Here is a 26,838-nt window from a genome sequence, read left to right on the forward strand (position 1 = left end):
TTTGGAATTGAAATTAGATAGTGTTTATGACATGTGAGATGTCAGACAAATTTGGTGATCATTGATCGCTGTTTTGGGCCATTAAACCACGTTAAGCTTTTTCCTTATAATGGGCGTCAATGGAGAGGAAAACGCTTAACGTGAGATAACGGCCATACTCCTAGGATTTCGGTTTGGATTTTTTGACAGGAAGAAGTGTCTCTGACAAGAGATGTCTGAGAGAAATTTGGTGATCATTGATCACAGTTTCGGAACATTAAGCTATGTTAAGCGTTTTAGAATGTCCCGGCTTTTGTATGCCTTCAGGTTTTGCTTTGAGTAGCCTATTTCCCCGGCATCGAAATCAGGTACATATAAATGTCAGGAAACCCGATTCCTGGCCACATGTCAATGTCCATGGACCACTGGTTCTTTGGTAAATTGTAAGGATCACTGTCGAGTCCAACTGCCTTTAATTTAAGCAGATAATCGTTTGTTTTACTCCCGGTTTCGCAGTTTCCCCTACTAAAGCCAGCCATGTTGCAGTATGTTTTGCCACTCATTCCGACTGAGGGGGCGTATTCCGGCGGGAAAGTGACATCAGTGCATACCCTCTATTACTACAAATCAAATGTTTGGCGACACTTCAGATTTTTCAAGAGATACGGACACTTTGACAAGACATATGCAATTTGCTAAATATGCCGTGTCGCTATGAAGTCCTACACAGGCAGGACGACTAACTTAAGTCAAAAAGTGGTAGGGATAGACAGACTGCCGGCATAGAACACACCATGGCTAAATATTTTATTACTAGAGAGGAAACGATGCTTGTAAATCAGTCAGAGCAGCACTGTAACAGAGGTGGTTCTGAGCAGTTGGGGGCGGGGGTAAAGGGCAGGAGAGGCAGACGTGGTACTCTGAAATTCCTCTGTTTAAATGCTAGAAGCATAAAAAATAAAATTCACGATCTGGAAACCGTTATGAGTAATAGTAACTTTGATGTTGTTGGGATTACAGAGACGTGGCTTGGTCCAGGGGATGGGGATGAGTACAACGTAGAGGGATACAAGCTGCTAAGAAAAGATAGAATCAATAGAAGAGGAGGAGGCATAGCTCTCTATGTAAAGGATAATCTTAATACTCAGGAAATGCCAGGAATGGAGCCCCTTGGTGTTAGTGAAGACATATGGATTAAGATATTGGGGGAAAATGAAAAAGGTCTGAATGTTGGAGTATGCTATAGGCCACCAGCCTCACACAGCAATGTCAGTAGTATGCTCTTTGATAACATTAAACTAGCATGTCAGGAGGGTGAGACAATAGTTATGGGGGACTTCAATTACCCTTCAATTAATTGGGAAGCTGTGTCAGGTCAAGGTAAATGTGAGGAAGAGTTTTTGGATGTTGTAAATGACTGTTTTTTGATACAGTCTGTTACTCAACCCACGACAGAGAACACAATCCTAGATCTGCTTATGTGTAATAATCCTGATAGAATCGGCAGTATTGAGGTAGGGGAACCACTCGGTACAAGTGACCATAGTTCAATTACATTTGAAGTTTTTTGGCAAGTTAAGTCTGCATTCTCCAATGCTAGAGTATTCAACTTTAGGCAAGCTGACTTTATTAAGATGCATGATTATACAAGGAATATAAACTGGGTACCTCTTCTAGGTGGTAAAACTGTCAAAGAAATGTGGTGCATATTCAATTCAATTCAATTCATTTTTATTTGTATAGCGCTTTTTACAACACAAGTTGTCACAAAGCAGCTTTACATTGTTCCCAGGCCTGAGACCCCCTGAGAGCAAGCCTAAGGCAACAGTGGCAAGGAAAAACTCCCTATCAGGAAGAAACCTTGAGCAGAACCGGGCTCATGGGGGGGCCCATCTGCTTCTGGCCGGCACTGGGCAGATAGAGTTAGACACAAAATTATGCAATGTACATTTGTTATTGACAAACAATAGCAGTTAACAGTAGAGTGATTATAAGAATGTCTCCTAGGATGTCCGGGTCTTGGAATGCAGTTGGCTTTGATGGGCAGGGCAGCGAGGTAGCAGGACTGGAAAACGAGATGAGACGCTTGGGCTACAGCTCCGGACAGGAGCCCGGAGCAGGGAATAGGAAGCAAACAGAAAACAGTGGTTAGTGGATGATAAGAATGGCAGGGATGTAGAACAGAGAGGCAGGAGAGGAGGGGCAGAGAAAAAGGTGTGCAACAAGGAAAGACCCCGGCAGGCTAACATTATGGCAGCATACCTAGGGGACGGGAGGCAAGGAACTAGCATAGTCATGAGGGCGACCCTAAGACAGTCAACACCAGATCACGGCACAGGGTCCATGAAAGCAATGACCACTTAGTCCACCAGAGACTCTATGATCCACGCCAGCACCAGGCCATGTCCCTCAGCTGAAGGATTTACTATATAGATATGTTTTGAGCCTAGACTTAAAGGTGGAGAGAGAGGCTGTTCCCCGAATCTCATATTTAAAACAATGACTCTGGATGTACAGCGTAAATTCATTCCGCAAGTGAGAAAAGGAAAGCTGAAAAAGAAGCATCCACAGTGGATGAATAAGTCACTACGGAACAGTTTGAAACAAAAAGGAAATTATTTAGAAAATACAAGTTGGAGAGCTCAGATAGTAATACGATTGAATACAGTAATATGCGAGCTCAAATTAAGAAAAAAATAAGGGAAGCTAAAAGGTGTTTTGAAAGACAGATTGCACTAGATGCAAAGAGCAACTCTAAACGTTTTTTTTTCAATACTATGATCAAAAAAGGATAGTTAAGGATGAAATAAGAGGTATAAAAAATAAGGATGGGGTTATGGTTTACGATAACAAAGCTATTGCTGATACACTAAACAGTTACTTTGTGGAGAGTTTCACTAGTGAAGTGTTTTTGCATATGCCTTCAGGTGCAGTCAGTTCTCAGAGACTTATAGAGGAAATTGATTTAAATGATGCAGAAGTACTAGATAAACTTCAAAAACTTAAAACAAATAAGGCAGCAGGCCCTGATGGAATATATCCAAGAGTTCTCAGAGAACTAGCAGAGGTGGTTTACAAGCCTCTGACAGTTATTTTTAAGCAATCCCTTAAAACTGGAGAAATACCAGATGACTGGAAACATGGCAGTGTAGTACCTATCTACAAGAAAGGAGACCGGACTGAACCAGGAAATTATAGGCCTGTCAGCTTAACTTGTATCGCATGCAAAATACTGGAATCCATCATTAGGGATAATTTGCAATTATTCCTGGAACGAAATGGTGTTCTAAGTGATAGCCAACACGGTTTTCGCAGAGGGAGGTCGTGCTTAACAAACCTCCTGGACTTCTTTGAGGAAGCTACAGCATGTCTGGACTCAAACCAGGCTTATGATATTACCTATTTGGACTTTCAAAAGGCATTTGACAAAGTTCTGCACGAGAGACTCATATTGAAAATGACATCTGCGGGAATTACAGGAGCCATCACCGAGTGGGTTCGAAGTTGGCTGTCTAATAGAAAGCAGACTGTAACTGTGGGAGGAATTGTATCGGAGCAGGGTCCTGTACGAAGTGGAGTCCCGCAGGGATCGGTGTTGGGGCCTTTGCTATTTCTTATATACATAAATGATCTTGATGCAGAGGTTAGTAGTAAAATAGTAAAATTTGCAGATGACACAAAACTAGGGGGTCTAGCCAACAGTATAGAATCAACTAAAGTAATACAGGAAGACCTAAACAGCATCCAAAAGTGGGAAGATACCTGGCAGATGACATTCAATTTAGATAAATGTAAAGTCTTGCATGTGGGAAATAAGAACCTTAGACAAGACTACTTCATGGGTGGAAAAAAACTAGAATGTGCTCAATTTGAAAAGGACTTGGGAGTAATGGTTGACCCAAGCTTAACAGGATCTAGGCAGTGTGCTGTAGCAGTAAAAAGGCCAACAGGATGCTGGGATATATAGCCAAAAGTATCGAGTATAAATCTAAAGATGTTATATTGAAATTATACAATGCCTTAGTCAGACCGCACCTGGAATACTGTGTACAGTTCTGGGCACCGCACTATAAAAAAGATACCGAAGCTCTAGAAAAGGTTCAAAGAAGGGCAACTAAATTAGTTCCTGGCATGAAATATAAATGCTATGAGGAAAGACTCAAGTTACTTAACCTATTTAGATTAAGCGAGAGGAGGCTTAGGGGTGATTTAATTTATAGGGGTATTTAAATTTATGAAAGGAATCAATAAGGTTAACTATAATAGATTCTTTAGGGTGAGTTCAGTCTGTAAAACAAGAGGACATAAATGGAAACTAGTTAAGAGTAAGTTCCGCACTGATATAAGGAAATATTATTTTACACAAAGAGTTATCAATACATGGAATAGGTTGCCAGGTCATGTAGTTGAGGCAGAGACCCTTGCTGTGTTCAAGTCTAGACTTGATGCAGTTTTGGATATGTCAGGAGTTCCTCCTGACATGACCGCGCTGCACTCCCTGGGAGAGCGAGGGGGCTCGGGATTGAATAATTGGCAATTGACGGTGTTCGCTGCCTGGTGTGTGCTCCGCACCTGTTACCTGTCTGTAAGTAATTTCGCTGGGACTATTTAGGCAGGTGAGTGGGAGTAGCACGCCAGAGACGCTGACGGAGGTTGCCACACGGGATTTTAGCGTGGAGCCAGGTTTTTTTTGATTTCTTTCTTTTTCCTTTTGAACGTGCTGGCACGGCTGAGTTTAGGGTTTATTTTGGTTTGCTGTTTTTTTCTTTGAGCTCTGGGAGTCGCAACCCAGAGTGGGTTTTGAGTTTGCTTTGGCGCGGGCTGAGCTACGTCCCCACTTATATTTTCGTTCTGCTTTGTACGTCTTGTGTGGTGTGCGTGCGTGCGTGTGAGGAGCCTCCCCCGCAGCGGCAGCACTTCCCCCTTGGTGGTGAAATTGAGTAGTCCTCTCTCTCCCGGCGTCCAGGTGGGCGGGGACGCCAGATCACGGGTGTTTGCAGTGAGGCTAAGTGTGTGTGTGTGTGTGTGTGTGTGTGTGTGTGTGTGGGGATTCCTTTTCTTTTCTTCCTTTTTTGGTGTGAGCGGCTGGGTAGCGTTCCCGCCTGTTTGTAGCCAGGGAGGGCAGACAGGGGTGGACAGAAGGATAGGGGGAAGGGCTTCGTTGGGAGAGGGATAGCGGCGTCTCAGATTTTATGTGTTGTTGATGATGAAATTTGTGTGTTTTTTTTTTTTTTTTTTTTTTTTTTTGAGTTGCTATCCTACTCACCTTGTCCCGGCATTCTTGTGGCGGGCGGATCCCTAGGAGGGCGAACTATCTGGGCATAGTGTCACTCCTGACAGATACTCTTTAATTAAGAAATGGCGAGCTTAGTTGGGCCGAATGGCCTGTTCTCATCATATGTTATGTTCTTAACCAAAGAAATAAAATCAAACTATCTGTACCGTATTGAATCAAATCATGTCGAGTCGCACTGCATCGCAATAGGGGTGAATCGTATCGTGTGGCATTAGCAGTTGCTTCACATGTATCGGATCGTTGGCAATGCATGTGTATCGCATCGGCCTCAGTGATGGAGGTGCACATCCCTAACAGACATACGAGCTTGAGTTTACTTGGTGGAAAGATGGCAGAGGGAACCTGTAACGCTGAGGACGGAAAGGCCGTAGGCTACCTTGACAAATAGATGTGTTTAACTGAACTAGACACTTTATTTGTTATTATGTGGAGCACATTTTGTGTTTTTTGTTTGTTTTTTGTTGCCAAATTGGTTTTGGAGCAGTGAGAGTAACGATCACCCATTATTGTTTAATAAACAAGTGAACTGAACATTTTTTGTTACCTGCGTATCTGTTTGACTGAGTTATATTGATCACTGAGATAGCATTGACTTGGTTCAGTTAAAAAAAAAAATATCTTCTGATGTAGTAAACTACTTTTGCCGTGTTGGTGTAGCTTCGCTTGCTACATTTCTCTGGGAGTAGCTTCAGTGTAGTGAAGTTTCATTTAATGTAGAGTAACTTGGTAGCTTAGCTCACTCACTTTCCAAGTAGGTTGCCCAACACTGAGAACATACTACTCGACCATTACTGTAGTACGTTCTATCGGTATGCGAGCGAGTTGTGAGGACACAATTCGGATGTACTCCGTCGCCATCCTACTTGTCCTTTGACACGGATATTTACATGTTTTAAAAATCAGTCTGCTTTACTTAGCTGACTGTCAACCTGAGGTAAAACGAAAAGATAACGTTACTTAACAAGCCAACTGATTTGTTAGGTTAACCAAGCTGACTACACCGCCATCTTCTTCTTCGGTTAATCTGGCTCCATCTGATGTAGGGATTGCATAGTATAGTACGTTTGCACACTTCAAAATTTCAACGCATGTATTAGGTCATCCGGGTACCGTTCTATTATTACATGCCTGCTGAGTATTCGGACACCCTAAGGATTGTGACGTACTGTTTTTTGCGTACTATATACCAAGGCAGTATGAGTATTCGGATGCAGCCAGAGACCTTAAAAGGAAGAGACAGACCACTAGTTGAAATAAGAATGGCATTGGCCGTAACGCTCAATGTGACAGTTATATTAAGGGAAGTCCCGTCTTTCCACCAAACGGCCAATCGCTTTGTTGGTAAAGACGTAACCTGGAAAAGGGCGAAAAATGAACGCACACAGCCCACTCTACTGTCACAATTATAGCTACGCAGCACACAAACGGCGCAATCTATAAAATGTGTAATATTAGGTACAAAGTTAACGTCCTATATAATGTCTTTGATGGAGATCGGCGCATTATTGCCCGAGCTTTTCTGCCAAATATTATGTGTAAAGGATGACACAATTGTGTCTGACAGAATTATAGACCATTTTGGATTGTATGAGCGTAATAGCGTGAGCATTTACTAACATTTGGCATTTATTGTGCTTTTTCAATTCTATCGAAGCAGAAATTAGCTTGCTAATTAGGTGTATCAATTAGCTGGCTAGCTTGCAAGCTAAAGTTAGCTTGCTAGTCACCTGCAGCTAGCTCTTGGCACACTGAGGGGAGTAGCTATAAAACAAAAAAAACTGGTACACCGACTTTATTAAGTACCGAGCATGACATGGTGACCACCTCTGAGTGTTTACTGATATTCACAGATCATGTGCAATTCTACTTCATATTTCTCCTCCGGCTAAACAATCTTCAAGACTATATGTGATCAATGTCTGGTCTGTTGTCACCGCTACCATAGAAACAGCTGTAAAGGAGGTTGGTTTCGTTAAACCTTTGCCCCTTGTTGTGCAAATAAGGGAAACCTGATTGGTTAGCTGATTTAATTATTCATTAATCAGTCACTGGCATTTCTTTCTTTCAGCTTTCTCGTCGTGTGTGTGCGCGTAGTCAGGTTTCTGTGCACACTAGTGGTGTTCAAAACGATTATTTTTTAGTGATTCGGTTCCTTTCGTTCAGTTCAATAAAATGATTCCAATCTTTGGCTCACTGATTCGTTCATTTCCATATCCGGTCGGGCGGCATACACGAATCTGTAAATAGTTTTATTGCATTTTAAAAGTTACTCTACATTGTTCCAAACATCATGTCCATTATTAGCCTGCTCTGCGACAAAACAGCACGTGTGAAACCAAATGTCAATGAAATTAATAATAATTAAATCGTAATGTTCATTACGTGAAACTGCACCATGCTATTCAAACAATCATACGAAGTATACTTCGTCTTTACGAAGGTAATAGAACCCCACATTTAAACGCGTATAATAGCCTAAGTACATGTCATTTGCTAAAACTAAAAAAGCACTGAGGAAAGAGCCACGCTTATATCCGAAGCGAATAACTTCGTTTTACAAGTTTTGAACTAACCCAGCCCAAACATTTTAATATACTTGTAGGCCTAGTCAGTGATAGTGAGTCGTATTTTTATTTGTTGTTAATGTAGACGTAGTACGTTACAAATGTTATGTATAGGCTTATGCATCACATTTCTGTTTTGTTTTGTAGCCTTACTATGTTGATTTGTCAGTATTTATTAATGAGGACTTTATTCACGTTAAAAGGAAATATGATGTCAACATTAAATAGGGTATATCGTAACCTACGTAAAATTGCAGTTGTGATAAACAAGAACTGCCATACATTGTGCACACCTAAAATATGCTACTGGTAAAAATATAAATATACACTACTCACAAAAAGTTAGGGATATTTGTCTTTCGGGTGAAATTTATGGAAAATGTACAAAGTTCACGCTACAGTGATATTATATCATGAAAGTAGGGCATTTAAGTAGAAGCATGCAATGGTGATTTCCTCATCTCAAACAATTTATTGAAACAAAAGCCCACAACAGTGGTGGGTATACCACAACAAAAAATGTCAATGTCTCAATAACTTGTCATGTGCCCTTGAGCATCAATTACAGCTTGACAACGACGTCTCATGCTGTTCACAAATCGACTTATTGTCTGCTGAGGCATGGCATCCCACTTTTCTTGAAGGGCGGCGCTCAGGTCATTGAGGTACTGGGGTACAGAGTTACGAGCCTCCACATGGCAACTCAGCTGATTCAGGTCTGGAGAAAGTGCAGGCCACTCCATTTGAGGTATCCCAGTCTCCAGTAGCTGTTCCCTAATGATGCAACCTCGATGAGCTGGAGCATTGTCGTCCATGAAGATGAAATTAGGCCTGTGTTGTTCATGCAGGGGCACAATGACTGGACTAATGATGTTATTCAGGTAGTATGGGCTTGTCACTGTACCATTCACAGAGTGTAGGGCAGTTCTGTATTGACTAGACACACCTGCCCACACTGTAACACCACCACCACCAAAGGCTCGTCTGGTGACAACAGTGGCTGATGCATAGCGCTCTCCTTGACGTGTCCAACATCGTTGGCGGCCATCATTTCTGCTCAACGTGAATCGACTTTCATCAGAGAACAGCACTGAGGCCCACTTGTCCCTCGCCCAGCGTAAATGCTCCCTGGCCCATGCAAGACGATGACGCCTGTGCCTGGTGGTGTGGTCAGGTACCCTTGCAGGTCGTCTAGCATGCAGACCACGCTGATGTAAACGGTTTCGAATGGTGTGACATGACACTTGGGTGCCTCTCACCTCCCTTAAATGTGCTTGGAGTTGAGTGGCATTCATCATCCGGTTCCGCAGGGCACTGTTCACAATGAAGCGGTCATCAGTGTGGGATGTGGCCAAAGGACGTCCACTTCTATGCCTTTCTGTGACTCTTCCAGTCTCTCTGTATCTCTGTTGCAACCTGCTGATGACACTCTGTGACACTCTAAGCTTAGTGGCCACTTCCCTCTGAGAACATCCTGTTTGAAGCCTCGCAGTGGCGCGGTACTGTTGATCAATTGTTAGGTGTCGTCTTGGTCTCATGATGTCAAAATGTGAACAGCATGATGTAGAGGACTGTTTAAATACCAATTCTAATTGAACCAGGAAATTTATTGGTCGATTCATGGATCAAACACCTGTTGTGAATTTTGCCGTTCAGCTCCTTGTTAGAGAACAGCAAGTTGTGCAAAAAGTACTGAAACATTGAATAGTTGGATATGTACATTCAAAAGTTTAGAGAAGGTCAAATTAAGTTCACCTGTAAAGGTTATAGTGCATTTTAGGTTCATCCTGAAATTACACCCCAAAGCCAAATATCCCTAACTTTTTGTGAGTAGTGTAAAATAATATTGCAGGTAGATGAGCAAAATAATATTTAATATTGTTTTTAATTCCTATAATAATGTCACAGAAGCGCTCTGATTCCTTTTGCATCGTCAATGGTGGATGTAGCCCAAGCCTGCTATACTGAGAAGTAGCGATTCTAGCAACACATAGTCACCAGGTCTTCATAGTCAGTGAATCTTTGGCGTGCGAACGAACTGGTGAACTGAGGAACTTGTCAACAGTTCATCAGGTCAGTAGGTGGAGTTTAGAGTCTTCGTAGTTACCGGATCTTTTGCATTGTCCCACATCATCAGCTGTGCCGAGAAGGTCAGTGGGAGGTGCTTGGAGAGTTTTAGCATTTCAGCCATTGGCTAGTTGTTGTCATGAACGTACTGCTGATACAGTTTTGTGATAGGCTGCTTCGTGAACAGACCGCATATCTAATATCCACTGGAGGAAGAGTTATAGCTGCTATGCTAGCTAATCAGCGTGCATGTTTGCAAAGAGGAAGGAACGAATCTTTTAGACTAGTGATTCAGTACACTCAGTTCACCTCAAAGATTCGTTCTAAAGGATTCGTTCGTTCACAAACTGCACATCACTAGTGCATACCTTAAGATGAAATCCTGCAGGTGCCCCTGTTGACTTCCACAGTCACCAGATCTCAATCCAATAGAACCCCTTTGGGATGTGGTGGAAGGGGACATTCGCAGCATGAATGTGCAGCCGACAAATCTGCAGCAGCTGCGTGATGCCATCATACAATTCAATTTTATTTGTATAGCACTTTTTATAACACAAGTTGTCACAAAGCAGCTTTACATTTTTCCCAGGCCTGAGACCCCCTGAGAGCAAGCCTAAGACAACAGTGGCAAGGAAAAACTCCATAATTTACAGGAAGAAACCTTGAGCAGAACCCGGCTCAGAGGGGGGGCCCATCTGCTTCTGGCCGGCACTGGGCAGATAGAAATACATAGGATACTTGAAATTGTACAATGTACTTTAAGACATTTGAGTTTTGATAGACAGTAGTAAATAACAGTAACGCAGCACGCAGTTGGCATGATAGGCAGGGCAGCAAAGTAGCAGGACTGGAGATTGGGGTGTTATGCTTGAACTACAGCACCAGGCGGGAGCCCGGAGCAGGGACAGGAAACAAACAGAGAACAATGATTAGTGGATGGTAAGAATGACATGAATGTACAGCAGAGAGGCAGGAGAGGAGGGGCAGGGAAAAGAGGTGCCAGTGTGCAACAAGTAAAAAAAAAACCCTGCAGACTAACATTATGGCAGCATAACTAGGGGACGGGAGCATAGTCATGGAACTGGCATAGTCATGAGGGCGGCCCTAAGGCAATCAACACCAGTTCACGGCACAGGGTCCATATCAGCATGGACATATCAGCATGTCATGTCAGCATGGAGCAGAATCTCTAAGGAATGTTTCCAGTACCTTGTTGAATCCATGCCAGGAAGAATTCAGGCTGTTCGGGGGGCAGCGGGGAGACCTACCCAAGTATTAGAGAGGTGTATATACATACACACATACACACACACACACACAAAGTCAGGGTGTATGGACCACTGCTTACTTTGCTTTCAATTCCATCTTCTCAAAACAATCAGTCTTGATGACTCAAAATCAATCAGGCAAATGGAGATCAACTGCTGGAGATCAATACTCAGTTTAAGGCTGTTATAATGGAAGCATAAGATACTCATTGTAAAGGTGACTGGGATGTCAATAAATTCATTTATGCTAATTCACCCATGTGTAATTCTCCATATACAGTGGATATAAAAAGTCTATACACCCTTATGAAATTGCAGATTTTTGAAATGTAAAGACAGAAATAACAACATAAATGTCAGACTCTTTCCATCTTTAATGTGACCTTCAACAAACAAAAATCCAGAGAAAGAAAGAAGAGTTAATTATTAGGAAAAATAAATTTTAAAAAACTACAACACCCTAATTGCATAAGTCTGCACACCCCGCCCAACTAATACTTTTGTGGAAGCACCTTTTGCATTTATTACAGCAGCAAGTGTAGGGATTTTTCCTTCTTGTGAAGTAAGACTAGTTCCAAAGTTTAGGTTAATAGTGATTTATTAACAAAGCAAAAACTAGTGTTTAATTACAGTATGAAACATACCAGGTAAAAGCAAGGCAGATCAATTACAAAGTGATGTTGTTTGGGTACAAGCTTTTATACCCAAAACCTGAAATAAAATGTTGAAATAAAATGCAGGTTCCTGTCCCTGATTGGGTGGCAGAGAGACAAATGGACATTTACATCTGTAAGGGTTTCAAGGCTCCACAGAATCTCCTCCTTCATCCTGCTCACAGGAAGGGACAGAGGTATCACACCTCATACAGGAACAAAGGGTGTGGTGTGGAAGGCAACCAAATGGTCATTGTTAACATCAAGGTATGCCAATCAATTCCCTTTGTCTCTAACCCCCCTTTGATAATTAAGTTAGTTTTGATTGTATTAGGTGATCATCCAAGAACACTGAAGCAGGTTTTGCATTTTCCTTACACAAATCTTTGTGAATAAGTCTCTATTAACTTTGCCCATCTAGACATTGGAATTTTATCCCACTCTTCTTTGCAAAAAAGTTCAAGTGCCGTGAAATTGCGAGGGGATCTCCTGTATACAGCTCTCTTTAGGTCATTCCACAGGTTTTCGATGAGATTGAGGTCTGGGCTCTGACTGGGCCATTCCAAGACTTTGATTTTCCTTTTCTGAAGCCATGCCTTGGTCAACTTGCGCTTTGGGTCATTGTCATCTTCATCTTCAGCTTTCTGACAGAGGCCAGCAGGTTTTGTGCCAAAATATCTTGATATTTGGATATTCATTATCCCATCTATCTTGACAAGAGCCCCTGACACAGCTGAAGAGAAGCAGTCCCAAAGCATGATGTTACCACCACCATGCTTCAAAGTTGGTATGGTGTTCCTTGGATGATGTTTGCAATGTCTCTGTGGTGCCACATTTTCTCCACTTATTGATGATGGTTTTGACAGTGCTCCATCGTACATCCAGTGCCTTCGATATTCTTTTATATCCCTCTCCTGATTGGTACTTTTCAACAATTAGCTCTGGAAGTTTCTTTGGCAACTCTTTGCAGACCATGGTCATTGCAGTAGGCTGCAACCTCAAACATTCAAGCAAATCCTACAGCAAAAGCTGACTTTAATCTGGGTTTAATCAGAATCACTTTCATTGATGGCAGGTGTATGCTATTTACCTACAGGCATGATTTTAAGAACATAAGAAGAACATAATAACATATTATGATGAGAACAGGCCATTCGGCCCAACGAAGCTCGCCATTACAATTAGAGAGAATCCAAAACTGCAAAGTCTGGACTTGAACACAGCAAGGGTCTCTGCGTCAACTACATGACCTGGCAACCTATTTCATGTATTGATAACTCTTTGTGTATAATAATATCAGTGTGGAACTGACACTTAACTAGTTTCCATTTATGTCCCCTTGTTCTACAGACTGAACTCATCCGAAAAAATGTGTTGTAGTTAACCTTATTGGGTCCTTTCAGTGTTTCCCACACATAGAGTTTAGTTGGGCGGGCCGCCCAGGTATATTAACGGCCGCCAAAGTATATTTGGCGACCCATTTTACCATTTTTTATTTTTATTTTTTTATTCTGTCCAAGAGAACGACGCCATTCGCGATCGATTATTTTCTACCGCTCATCGCTGACCTTTCCGAGTGTAACCAATGATTTCACAGTGTGACGTACTGGAACATGGGAGGCGTGACACCGGCGTGAAATATAAATTTAAAGATCCAATCAAAGTCAAAATGGAGGACTGGAGAAGTTTATACTGTGTGTCAGGCTTTTCAGAGTTGTATGACACCACTTCTAAGTGGTACCACGACCTCCCTAAAAAACAATGCATGGCGCAAAGGTAGCATTGAGATGGGGCTACCAGGTTTGTAGCTACATACCCGGCATACTCAGAAGCTTGCTACGTCCCTGGCTATTAGCTAGCTACTTGTTCTGTCAAAGTGGCAAATCCAAATGTGAGTTTATAGTATTAATGTTACAGAGCTACAAAAAACTCGATAGCTAGCTAGTGTATTAGTGTCCCTGTAAGCACACATACATCTCCGAGACATCTATGTGATGTATGCTGATAGAGCTGGAAGCGTTTGCTCATCTGGAAGACATCTCTGAGTCATCAAATTCGAATGTCTACGGTTTAACAACAACTTATGGGTAAAAGTAAAACATCCAAAATATTTTAAACATTAAAGATCCCGAGACAGCAACGTTTCATGAACCCACATTCTATAGGCTCTTTTCCTCTTTCGGCGAACCACTAGCGTAGCCAGGAATCACAATGTAGGTGGGCCCAGAGAAAATCAATGCATCAAAATAGGCCAACACAACTACACCTGCTTGAATACATCACCGTTTAATCAGAGCATAAGCCTGTATGTCATCATAAGCAGTGTTAAGAACATAACGATAAGAACAGCATTGGCACGGCGGCCACACCACACACACACACGCGCGCGCGCGCATCTGACAGACGCAGCACAACACCATCATCAAATCAGCAGGACAGTAGTGGATAGTACAGTAGAGGACAGTATGTAAGAACAATGCTTGGTCATAGTCTGGCTCAGCGGCCACATAAACCACATGAAATAAACAACAGTGACTAGGCAACTACATAGTAGGAAAATGTAGACTGGCTTACTTTTGATGATTATAACAGGAGATGACAGAGCTTAGAGTTGAACACTGCAATGATTTCATTATAGTCCAATGATTCAGTCAATTCTCCTTCAAAGGAGAGCAGGGACAAAGAGTTCAGTCTATGTGTCAACATTGTTGCTCTGATACCAGTTTTTATCTGATTTACAGTTGAAAACAATCGTTAGACAGTACAGCTTGTTATGGGTATTGTGATGAGGGCCCGTAGGAGACGGCTCATTCTTGGAAAGATATCGTGTGGGCATGCATCGAGCTCCTCCACAAGTGATGGAAATGCCCTGCCATTTGCTACTTTTCTCTCCAGCTGCTGAACAAACACCTCATGTTCAGAATCCTCAACAGCGATGTTAAAGTGTGCACCGGCAGACTGTAATAAAGTCTTTTCACCGAAGGTGTTCGCCTGAGGTAAGCAAGCAGCGGCAGCTCTCATTAACCCGTACGTGTCAGCCTTAAAACGGGTATTCAGTTCCATGATCTGCTTGTCTAGTATATCATTCCACAACTGTTTCAGGTCAGAGTTGTCCTTGACAGGTGATGATAGACTCGATCAGCGTATCACCCAACTTAGTTGGCAACTTCCTTTTTCGGGCCCCAGTTACGTCCCAATTCACAATGTCATGCCTTTTCATCAAATCATCCGTCAGTGCCATTACTTTATCAAGGTCATTTTCTTCATTCCTGAATGTAGTGTAGCTCTCCTTAAGCCCTTCGATTAGACCAATGCAATCAGTTACTAATATAGTGGCAGACTGCAAGCCCTTAGTGACATAGTCACTCGTTTCAAACAACTTGTTGAACGTTACAAGTAGAAACAGAAATTTTTTCGTTTGCATTTGCTGCAGTAGTGAGTTGGCCTCAAGTTTTGTCTGGCCTGAGCTTTCAGAAAATTCAGCAAGAGTCTCCAATATAGGACCCGAAAGTGTCAGCACTTTACTCACTGCACTTGACCATGAGCTCCATCGGACATCACAGGACCTCTCTAGCTCCAAAATCGTTTTCCCTGGCCGCAGCTGTTGCTGGATTTCCATAAATCTAGCATTCCTATGTGACCCCGTCATGAAACTATGCAAGTTGTTAATGACATCAAAAAATGTTGATATGCTAGGGGACAACATTGATGCTGTGCACAGGATGAGGTTAAGGCGGTGGGAATTACAATGCACATATACTGCGTAAGGAAAGGTTTTCTTTAAAATCACATGTACCCCTCTTTTATTGCCGGACATAACCGATGCCCCATTGAACCCAAATCCAATGCTCAAAGCTGGATCCAGCTGCAACGGCTCCAGTACTTCCAGGATCTTTGCTGATATAGCACTTGCACTCATGTTCCGTCTCTACAAACCCCACAGCCCTTTCCTTCAACAGGCCTTTATGTATGTATCGGATACAGACTGCCTCAAGCTCTTTTTTGATAAGTCTTTACATTTGTCAGCCAAAATTGCATAGTATGTGTCTGTCTCATTGTGCAAATCCCCCTTTATTTTGCGGATAATTAATGATGCTGCGATTTCCAGTATTTCATTCTGGATATCAGGGCTAGTGAGTTTCGCGTTTCTAGGCAATTTGTCCAGTCGCCTTTTTATTTCTGGGTGATAGCTAGCTTTTCACGATGCCCACGCAAGGGAATGTCTTGTTTTGCACAGAATAAAATGATGTCTAGACTAGAATGTGCTCAATTTGAAAAATTGGGGCGACAGTGGCTCAGGAGGTAGAGCAGTCGACTGGGGATTGGAAGGTCCCTGGTTCGAATCTGGCTCATCCTGGCAGAGTGTCGAAGTGTCCTTGAGCAAGACACTGAACCCCCAACAGCTCCCAGTGGCCAGTTGGTAAGCCTGTATAGCAGCCTCTGCCACTGGTAGGTAGATGTGAGGCATATAACTGTAAAGTGCTTTGAGTGCTCAAATGAGTAGAAAAGCGCTATATAAATGCAGTCTAAAAAAAAAAAAAAAAAAGACTTGGGAGTAATAGTTGACCCAAGCTTAACAGGATCTAGGCTGTGTGCTGTAGCAGTAAAAAAAAAGGCCAACAGGATGCTGGGATATATAGCCAAACATATTGATTATAAATCTAAAGAGGTTATATTGAAATTATACAATGCCTTAGTCAGACCGCACCTGGAATACAGTGTGCAGTTCTGGGCACCGCACTTTAAGAAAGATATTGAGGCTCTTGATAAAGTTCAAAGAAGGGCAACTAAATTCGTTTCTGGAATGAAATATAAAAGCTATGAGGAAAGACTCAAGTTACTTAACCCATTTAGACTTAGCAAGAGGAGACTTAGGGGTGATTTAAGAGAGGTTTTTAAATTTATAAAAGGACTCAATAAGGTTAACTATAATACATTTGTTAGGGTGAGTTCAGTCTATAGAACAAGGGGACATAAATGGAAACTAGTGAAGAGTAAGTTCCGCACTGATGTAAGAAAGTACTATTTTACACAAAGAGTTATCAATACATGGAATAGGTTGCCAGGTCATGTAGTTGAGGCAGAGACCCTTGCTGTGTTCAAGTCCAGACTTGATGCAGTTTTGGATTCTCTTTAAGCTTAGCTGGCCCGAATGGCCTGTTCTCGTCATAATATGTTCTAATTTCATAAGGGTGTGTAGACTTTTTATATCCACTGTACAGCATACACAGCCTTATATGGACACACTACATGTAGTTCCCATTTTTTCTAGAGTGACCAGGTGAATACTGCTCCCAAATGCCTTCATGGACAGGGCCTGAAAGAAATATTCAGCCGCAGAGCACTTTATACCATCATTTTATTTCTCCAACACCATAGACCTGGGGAAGTGGTTCTGTACCACTTACACATGACAAGTTTATACAGGAGTGGGGGAGATAACAAAACAAACCCTTTTCTTTGCTTTTATTCTTATTTATTTTTAAAAAACTCTGGCTTTCACCTCCTTAAAATCCGGTAACATCTGGTTGCGCTGTGCAGCTGGGATAGTCTGTGGGTCATGCACAGTAAACAAGGTCCCTTTTTCAAGGGTAAAAGACTGCCCCTGAGCCACTGTGGACCGGCGGTTCGAGAAATGAGGCCTGCCTGATACTCCCTGTCCCCCATCCTCTCTGAAACGAACATAGCTGAAGAACCAGAGGACACACTGCATTACAAGATTATGGTTTCTACTCACTTTATCCATAGTGTTTTTTTCCTACAGCAAAAAAGGAGAAAAGAGACACTTTTATTTATAATTAATCCATGTTTGTGCTTTTTATAATACTATTATCTGTATGAGGTCATAGTTTGGTTTGTTATATACTGGAGTTGTAAAGGAAAAAAAAAGGCAAACTGGCTGAGCACCCCGTGGTAAACAGTATTGTGCAGTGGGGGTCTCCGCACACTCCCTGCCTGCATCACCCCCCTCCTCCCTAATGCAAAGCAGATGGAAAAACCCTATAGAAGTCACTACTAAAATCCCTTTTACAATACAAGTACAGTACACAAATACAAAGAGCATTTTATCTCTGGAGAGAATCACAGCAGAAACAGCACCAGAGTAGAGGTCCTTGCCAGCATATATTTTTTTCAGTTCTTTTTTTCATGACAAATCATTTGTTGTTTTATTTTAAAAGGTACAACTACAGACCTATAACTCCCAGAACAGTCTGTAAGTTTGTATGTTTTTTTTTTTTTTGAAGTAACCTTCTTTGTCCAAGTGTAATGGATTAAAAATTTCTAGTTACAGTTTTGAGCTAGCAAAGTAGATTAATCCTATACATTCTGGAGTTTCTGAAGCTAAACAAGGAATCCATGAGGAACCCACTGTATACATCCTCTTGGCATCTGCATGCTGAATTCAGGCTACATGGTGGGAGGGCCACTCCCCTGTCCCCTGCAAGATGAAAGGGGATTCGCCACATTTCACATGCAGGTATGTGTGCAAGCCATCCTTACTTCTCCTATCCTCCCAATTACATGTGTTTGTTAATAATAATTCTTCCATTCCTCAGCTGATGATTCTTGCCCCCTTTTGGTGTATTTTGTTTGTACTCAACAGCTTACAACATTATATTCCCTGGGTTGCTGGGGCCGGGGGCAAAGCCCAGGCCCACGTCTGTTGCAATGCCACGGGGCCTCATCTGAGGAGGCATCATCATAGTCTGCTGAGGGCCACTCATCCCGTGTAGTGACATCATCATGTTGGGCGAGGCCACGGGCCCTGGGTGGTTGTACAGGGGGCCCCTCTCTTTGCCCTGCATCATCCCGGCTCCGCCCATCATGCCAGACTGGCCCGGAGACAGCATCCGGTGCTGAGGTCCCATCATACCCTGGGGCATGAAGCCCGTTGGCCGCATGGTGCCGTGGCCTGGGTTGCCCATGGGCATGTCTTGCAGGCCCATGTGAACAGGGCCCGGCAGGGCACCCATCCCAGGAATGGGGAGGCCCGTCCTGGGGTTCCCCTCTCCCACCATACCCTGCATCTGGGGGAAGCTTGAGGGATGAGGGGGCTTGCCACGGGGGAAGTACGACAAAGTCTGGCTGGGCTTTTGAGATGGGATGGTCCGGGACAGGTCGAACTCCGGGATGCCTGAGGCACCGGGTTGGATCACCTCGTGCAGGTTAGAGTTGTTGAACATGCCTGGCATGTTGTTGAAGGGCTCCTGGGTGCCAGGGGCGTTGGGCTTACACATCCCCGGATCCCCTCCAGGACCGTGGGGCATGCTATTCAGTCGGCCCATGGGGCCTCCCTCCCCCAGGAAGCCCATGCTGTGCTGGAAGCCGCCCTGCGGGCCAGGCCCATTGTGTGAGTAGGGGACCTGCTGAGGGGGGGACTGCCCTGGGGGAAAGTTCTGCTGCCGGAGGGGGAAATCCATTTGCTGAGGTATCATCTGGGAGTTTCCCATCCCGGGGTCCTGGGAGCTGGGGGACATCATCATGCCATGTGGCACCAGGCCCGAGTGAGGGGGTATGCTGGGGCCCAAGGGGCTGGGTGAGGGCATGGAAGACGTGCCGTGTGAGAGGGGCTGAGAGCCCACGGCGTTCATGCCCATGGAGCTGAGAGAGTGTCCCATGGGGTTTGGCGCTATCATACGAGGGTGGCCTGGGTGGTGATTCATTCCCATACCTGCAGGGAGCGGAAGTGTGACAACATGATGATATACTGGACTACAGCTGCAGAGAATCTGCTGTGGATGGCACACTTAGAAATTACTGAAGAGGGTTTATTTATGTATGCTGCTAAGAACTGTCATATTGAGACAGACATACTGGCTGTGTCCCAATACTAAGTCAGCTGCTTGCTGCCTGCATCCTTAGAAGTGAACTCCCTTATAAGGTAGCATCTAAATGGAAAAGGGACCTCAAAAGGCAATGACATTGGGACACACTTTGAAGGCAGAATGACGTTATAGATCGTTCATTCCCTGGAGAGAAAATTAGTTTAATGCTCGTGCAACTAAATAACTAGCCATTAGAACAGTTACTTTTTTCAATTTAATCAGATTATCATGTTAAATATTTCAGTAGCTGTAAAGACTTCACCTTTGTTTGATGGACAACCAAACTACCGCTACGCTAGCTAGATAGCTAGCTTGTTTTATTGGAAAGTAATGCGATTACTAGCAAGCTAGCTAGCTAGTTCGTGGGAAGCTCATGAGGCTTAAAACATTACGTACATTATTCCAGTGTATTAAATAATTACAATGTATTTTTTAGATATAACCGCAACAAATTATTGAGTTCACTGTATACAGACATTTATAATGAGATCCTCTACTACCACCACATCTGCTGCTATGGTCTTTTCACCCGCCATTAATTTAATGGAAGTTGAGAAGCCTGAGGTAATCGCAAAGACTTATGGGATGCCCTACCTGGTGAAGGATACATCAGATGCTGCCTTCAAATTTAACCGAAATAAGGCAATTTAGAAGGGCGCATTTTATGATGACTTTGGTTTGGGACATGCCTACGAAGTGTGAAAATAGTGAAAATGCTCCCTTCAAATGCTGCTTTCTAAAGCAGTTGACTTCGTATTGAGACACAGACACTGTCAAGCACACACACACGCACACAAGCCCACAAAATGAAAATAATGTAGCCATAGACATACAAAGATATATTAAATGTCAGATTAATTCACTGAGTCATAACTAGTTCCACATGAAGGTTAGTAAGGTCTGTGCGATACCTGACGTGTGAAATGCTGTCTTTGTGCTTGCCTACCTGGCATGTTATTACTGAGGGAGGGCAGGCTCGGTGAGTGGGCGGGTGGTGAGTCATCATCGGAGCTGGCCGCTGTCTTGATGGCGTCGTGATAGAGCGGTGTAGAGCTGGGCATGGCAAACTTGGACATGCGTGACATCATAATGGAGAGGGGATTCTGGGATAGCGTGGGCTCGGGGGGGATGGCGTAGGGGCTGCCAGATGGAAGGCTTCCTGGGAGGTTCATGGAGCCTGGGGGGCCTGAGGAATTACTAGAGGGGGGGTCATTCCCACCTGGGGGACAGAGGATGGAGGAAGGGCAGACAGACTGAATTCCTTGCTTATGCCCATCACCTTCATTCACCTCAATTTCTCTCTGTCACACATGAACACAGGCACACTCAAAATGTAGGTGTTACATACCTGTACGAATCTGTGACTTTCATTGGCTGTTCTAGTGTGTGAAAAGGTATCACATGACTGGTGGGCCAGAAAAGGTTGTGTTAAATGTTATGTTCAGATTCTGCTGTTGTAGTGTCATGTGACAAGAATGAGCTCAAATCACCCCGTCAAGTAAGAAAGCCCAGGACAGATTACCCCTCATAATTATGACCAATCTAACTCACCAAGGTGGCTGGGAAGGACCAGATCATCATAAATTATCTCAGATTATACATTCATACAAACCAATTAAGTGATGACCTCTGTGCCTTGCATTCTTCTGTAGGTAAAGGTGTACATTAAGGGTAAATCTGAAGGTAAGATACATTCCTTAACAGGACAGAAATATGTAAAACACAAACAGTGACATGCCCCCATGTATGTTTGAAATATGTTTTTACTCCTAAATACAGGAGATGAAAATTGATGACGAAAAGAATTAAGAATGAATTATGTATCCAGCAGGAGGTGCTATTTTACCTAGGAATAGAGGGCATATGATTAAGAGATCGAACAGATGAATCATCATACAGAAACAGTAGAATGATGATGTGTGACTCAGAGAGGAGCTGCATAATTTCATCCTAACCAATGTGAACAAAGTCATGGCTCGCAGTGCCAGCATCACCTCCACCTAGCCGAGGTACACAGAGGCATGGCTCGCACCGCCAGCATCACCTCCACCTAGCCGAGGCGAACAGAGGCATGGCTTGCACCACCAGCATCACCCCACCTAGCCGAAGCGCACAGAGGCATGGCTCGCAGTGCCAGCGTCACGTCCACCTATCCGAGGCGAACAGAGGTATGGCTTACACCGCCAGCATCACCTCCACCTAGCCGAGGCGAACAGAGGCATGGCTCAGAGTGCTAACATCACCTCCACCTAGCCGAGGTACACAGAGGCATGGCTCGCACCGCCAGCATCACCTCCACCTAGCCGAGGCGAACAGAGGCATGGCTTGCACCACCAGCATCACCCCACCTAGCCGAAGCGCACAGAGGCATGGCTCGCAGTGCCAGCGTCACGTCCACCTATCCGAGGCGAACAGAGGTATGGCTTACACCGCCAGCATCACCTCCACCTAGCCGAGGCGAACAGAGGCATGGCTCGGAGTGCTAACATCACCTCCACCTAGCCGAGGTGAACAGAGGCATGGCTTGCAGTGCCAGCATCACCCCACCTAGCCGAGGCAGACAGAGGCTTGGCTTACACCGCTAGCATCACCTCCACCTATCCAAGGCGAACAGAGGCATGGCTTACACCGCTAGCATCACCTCCACCTAGCTGAGGTGAACAGAGGCATGGCTTGCAGTGCCAGCATCACCCCACCTAGCCGAGGCAGACAGAGGCATGGCTTACACCGCTAGCATTACCTCCACATATCCGAGGCGAACAGAGGCATGGCTTACACCGCTAACATCACCTCCACCTAGCCGAGGCGAACAGAGGCATGGCTTGCAGTGCTAGCGTCACCTCCACCTAGCCGAGGTGAACAGAGGCATGGCTCGCAGTGCCAGAATCAACCCACCTAGCCGAAGCGTGCAGAGGCATGGCTCGCAGTGCCAGTGTCACCTCCACCTAGCTGAGGCGAACAGAGGCATGGCTCGCAGTGCCAGCGTCACCCCACCTAGCCGAAGCGCACAGAGGCATGTCTTGCACCGCCAGCATCACCTCCACCTAGCCAAGCCTTTTGTTTTTACTTCAAGCAGCCAGATAGTGTGATATGAGAAATGTTGACTATATATAGTTTCTCTGAATATATTATTTCTTAGAGTCAACATTCTTTGGTGAAAATGCTCCACAGAGATGCACTACATCACGAAGTGAAAGAGGGAAAAGGTTAGATAAAAATATGAAGCTCATGGGCATTGTACATACGGTTACTCAGTCGACTCCTACCCAAATTTATCAGTCCCCCTTCTCCTGAAACAAGTTTGATTGTCCTAACCTCCACTGGATTACATGAAACATTGCCCCCAAGTGAGGAACTGCTGTTGTTTACGTACTTCAGATTATTTGAGAACCACACCACACCTGAAGCCTATCTTAAAAAGCAGTTTAGCAGACTGATACATTCTCAGACGTTTCTGAATGCCTGAGTGACACATCTGCTCACTTATTTTCCAGACACTGTTTTGCCTCTGCTTTCCACTGTTCAGCTGTCTCACTGAAACCTGGTACTAGCATATGTGACATTCCCTGCGAAGAGCAGGAGAGCAGGTGGGAGAATGAACTCTGCATACTCATTTGTGAGCAGATGAACACACACACCACACAGCAGTTCCTGTAACTCACTTTGGTTCACCTCAGTTACATCCATAAAACCTATTTTAGTATCTCACTTATTTAAATCCAGATGAAGTCCAACTCAGATGCCATTAATGCGATGAGCACAGATACACTACTGGAACAGAAAAAATGCACAAAATGCACAAAAATAATTTTACTTAAAATCATACTGACATGTTTTGCAAAGAGCACCAGTAAAATGGTGTAGCATGCAGGAGATTTACCTTGCTCTACACTGCCCATCATGTTTGGTGAGGTTATGCTGAGGGGAGGCTTACTGTTCTGTGGGATCCCCGGGCTTTGCAAGGGGGGCTTGGGGGATGATGTCCAGCTGGGTGAGGGGGCAGGGAGTGAGGGGGACTTGAGCTGTATGGGGGAGGCTCCAGCTGAGCCCAGCATGGGCGGGGACTTTATAGAAGCGGTGGCTGCTGGAGGGGCTGTGAGAATACCCACCAGCTGGGAGGGGGTCTGGGGGGACTTGAGGTTCCCGGAGGGCGAGCCCAGCATGGGCGACTGCACCTGCCGCAAAGGGTTGGCACTGGGCGAGTTGACAGGGCCCGTCTGCACGTTCAGGTCTGACGGCTTGCGCCCCAGATTTCTCTGGTTGGGAGACGGGCCTGTGCTGAGGCTGCTGGGATTGGGGGGCTGGTTTGGAGGTAGTGGCGGCATGTGGCTGAGCCGGGCATTGCCACACATGTTAGTTCTTTGCTCCAGCCCAAAGGGCTGCTCACCCTGGCGGCCCCTAATGTTGCCAGGCCCTTGGGGCATGCCTGGGAAGTGCCTGCTGGGCCCCATGTTGAAGTCTCCTGGTGGGGGCTGGTCAGGCAATGGGGGCCCCTGAAGCAGCTTCTGCTGTGGTCCCATGCCTTCTCCTCCACCCTGCCTCATCTTCATCATCTCCTCTGGGCTCATGTTCATGGGTGGCTCCTGCATTTTGACGGACATCAGTTGCGGCCCGATACCCATGTTCCCAGGGCCCATGCCGAACTCCCCCATGTCCCGCCCCAACCCCTTCATACGGGAGGAGGGGCTCATGGGGCCGTCTCCTGGCATCCTGGGGAACATGGCCAAACCCCTATTGTTGCTGCTGGGATCCATGGGTCTTTGGTTTCCCATCATCCTGTGCATGTCCATCACCATCACCGGTGGAAGGTCCATCTGCTGCTTGTCTGCCATACCCTGCTGGAACATGGCCTCCTGAACAGCCTGGGGATTGGGGGACCTCTCTGCACGCCCACTTGGGCCACCAAACACGCCCTGCCCGGACGGAAAGCCCCGGCCATCGCCCATCTTGGCCATGTCTTCTGGCCAGCTCATGCTAGGCCGGGCCATGGAGTTAGGGCCTCCTTCCATGTTTGGGTTCATCATCCCTGGGAATTCTGGCATCCTCTGCATGTGGTGTGGGGGGTGCATTCCCTGGGCCATGTTCATCTGCTCGGGGAAGGGTTTGGGCACCCCTGGCCCCCATACCTCGCCAACATTCATTTGGTAGGGCGGAGGGGGCCCACGCATTATGCTTTGGGGCCCATGCTGGTGCAGCATCATGTCAGGCAGGGGCCGGTGTTGTATCTGCTCCTGTTTCCGCTTCTTCTCCTCGTAGAACTCCTGCTGCAGCTTGAGCCAGGCCATCTGCTCCGGTGTCATGTGATCCCCCTGCTCCGGCTCTGGGTGTGAGTTCATGGGTGTACCAGGTGGCGGGGGCACCAGCTCCTCGGGAGAGAATGGCATGTCTCGGTGGCTGGGTGGGCCGAAGGGGGGGCCCTTGGATTGGGGGCCAGTGCCTGGTTTGCCCAGGCTCTGGGACTGAGCCATCATGGCCTGGAGGGGGCCCTGGTCAGGTTTTCTGGGCACAGCCTCCATTGCAGCTGGGTTGGGAGGGGCCGCGCTGGGGTTGCCCTGCCCCAGGGCTGCCATGTCCTTGAGAGAAAACTCCTTCTCGTCAGGGAAGAGCATGCGCTGGATGTCCCGCAGCGTCTGCAGTGACCGTTGCCGGTGCTCCAGCTGCTCCTGTGACAGGCCCTCAGGGTTGTCCCCCATACTCGACATGATTTCGTTGGCCAGCTGCTGGTGGTGTTGGGCTGTTGCCTTGGGGTCTCCCCCCTTAGGGTTCTCCATCAAAGGGAAGCCAGGCTGCGGTTCTGGGGTGCCTGTGATGTTGTTGCTGTCCTGGAGCGTGGCACTGTGTGGACTGCCGCTGGGCAGGCTCTTGGAATCCACGACCCCCGATGAAGCCCCATCCGGGGGCAGGCTCCCTGGCTTGGCTCCCTGAGGCAACTGCTGCTGGCCCACGGCCGGCACTTTGGATGCTGGCTGGTGGTTCTGCTCGGGGGGGTGAGATGACTGCTGCTGGGGGGGTGTGGCTGCGTGCTGCATGGGCTTCTGTTCATTTCGGAGGGGGCCAACCTGATTGTTCTGAAGCAGACAGAGACAGAATATTTACATACATTTATCACAACTATCACATGCTGCATTATCCACACAATAGGAACTTCCTAACAGCATGTATAAACAGGCCTCATTTATTTTTGGGTCCATTAAGAGAAATGGCACCAAGGGAGCACTTGGGTATTAAAGTCCTGGCACGTTCGCTTAGCTTGCTGCGTTAAAGAGTAACCACGTAATAAAGACAAACTCATCCATGTCTGAGGCCTTGGTGTGCTGAGTAGCAGTGATGGCTCAGTGAGAGAAGGTGTTGAGAATGTGTATGTCTGAACTCTTGCATTTATTTGTGTGTGTTTTTTCTTTGCATGTCTGTGAATGTGTGTGGTGGTATGTCTGCAGTTTCTTACACTAACCCCTGGAAAGTAGGGCTTGTCTCCCTTGCTGTCAGAGATGTTCTTCATGTGGTAGGCAATTATGGTTTGGGCGTGGCCGGTGGTGACTGCTTCTGCAGCCCTGGGGAGAGGGGAGCAGACAGACGCATGTATGTGACGGCGGGACTGTGGGCCATCGGACAGGGGGAACTACACGTTCAACTGTAACAGTGATTAACAGCCCACACACAGTTACACAGGGATCCAGCATCTTCCCTCTGAACTCAAAATGCAAGCCTGTCATACATGACACACTGTGCAACTCTAAGCAGGACTTGGTTGCAGGCTCAGCGTCATCTGAGCTGCTGACTAACAGTCCAGCTGTTGAAATGGAACAGAACACTAATAGATGTAACTGTCCACTGCCCCCTGAACAAATGCATCTATGTTAGAAACATTAAGAACATTACTATTATGCAAGGTGACGCTGCTTTCATGAGTTGCCGTTTTGCACCATGGTTGTCTGTACTGCCCTACAAAGGCAAAGTGCAGTAACTACGTAAACACTGAAATTGAGAAAAATACCTCTTAAGTTTTTGCACCAGCCAGTTCAACATGTTGTGGGTAGATTACTGGTAATGCATTCATATATTGTCTTCTTAGGAAGAAAATTTTTATAGGTAAAAACCATGAGTACTGATGTGACCTTTGACCCCCAAAAATCAGATGCTGCACTTTGCCTTTGGATGACCTCAAACAACAATAACACTATTGCA

General features: G+C 45.3%; 1 protein-coding gene across 2 annotated transcripts in view; it reads right to left on the reverse strand.

Annotated features, from left to right (window-relative positions):
* Positions 1-18,240: 18,240 nt before the first annotated feature.
* LOC118788727 (B-cell CLL/lymphoma 9 protein-like) overlaps positions 18,241-26,838 on the reverse strand; it is a 136,441-nt gene continuing 127,843 nt past the window's right edge. For both annotated transcript variants that reach the window (XM_036544759.1, XM_036544758.1), the window contains exons 8-11: positions 26,105-26,204; positions 23,534-25,721; positions 20,600-20,872; positions 18,241-19,499 (exon numbers count right to left, since the gene is read on the reverse strand). In XM_036544759.1, the coding sequence (XP_036400652.1) occupies positions 18,433-19,499; positions 20,600-20,872; positions 23,534-25,721; positions 26,105-26,204 (3,628 nt within the window). In that variant the 3' untranslated portion in view covers positions 18,241-18,432. The remainder of the gene's footprint in view (positions 19,500-20,599; positions 20,873-23,533; positions 25,722-26,104; positions 26,205-26,838) is intronic.

This window comes from Megalops cyprinoides, chromosome 14 (assembly GCF_013368585.1).
Source record: "Megalops cyprinoides isolate fMegCyp1 chromosome 14, fMegCyp1.pri, whole genome shotgun sequence".
In the NCBI taxonomy this organism is placed as follows: domain Eukaryota; kingdom Metazoa; phylum Chordata; class Actinopteri; order Elopiformes; family Megalopidae; genus Megalops; species Megalops cyprinoides.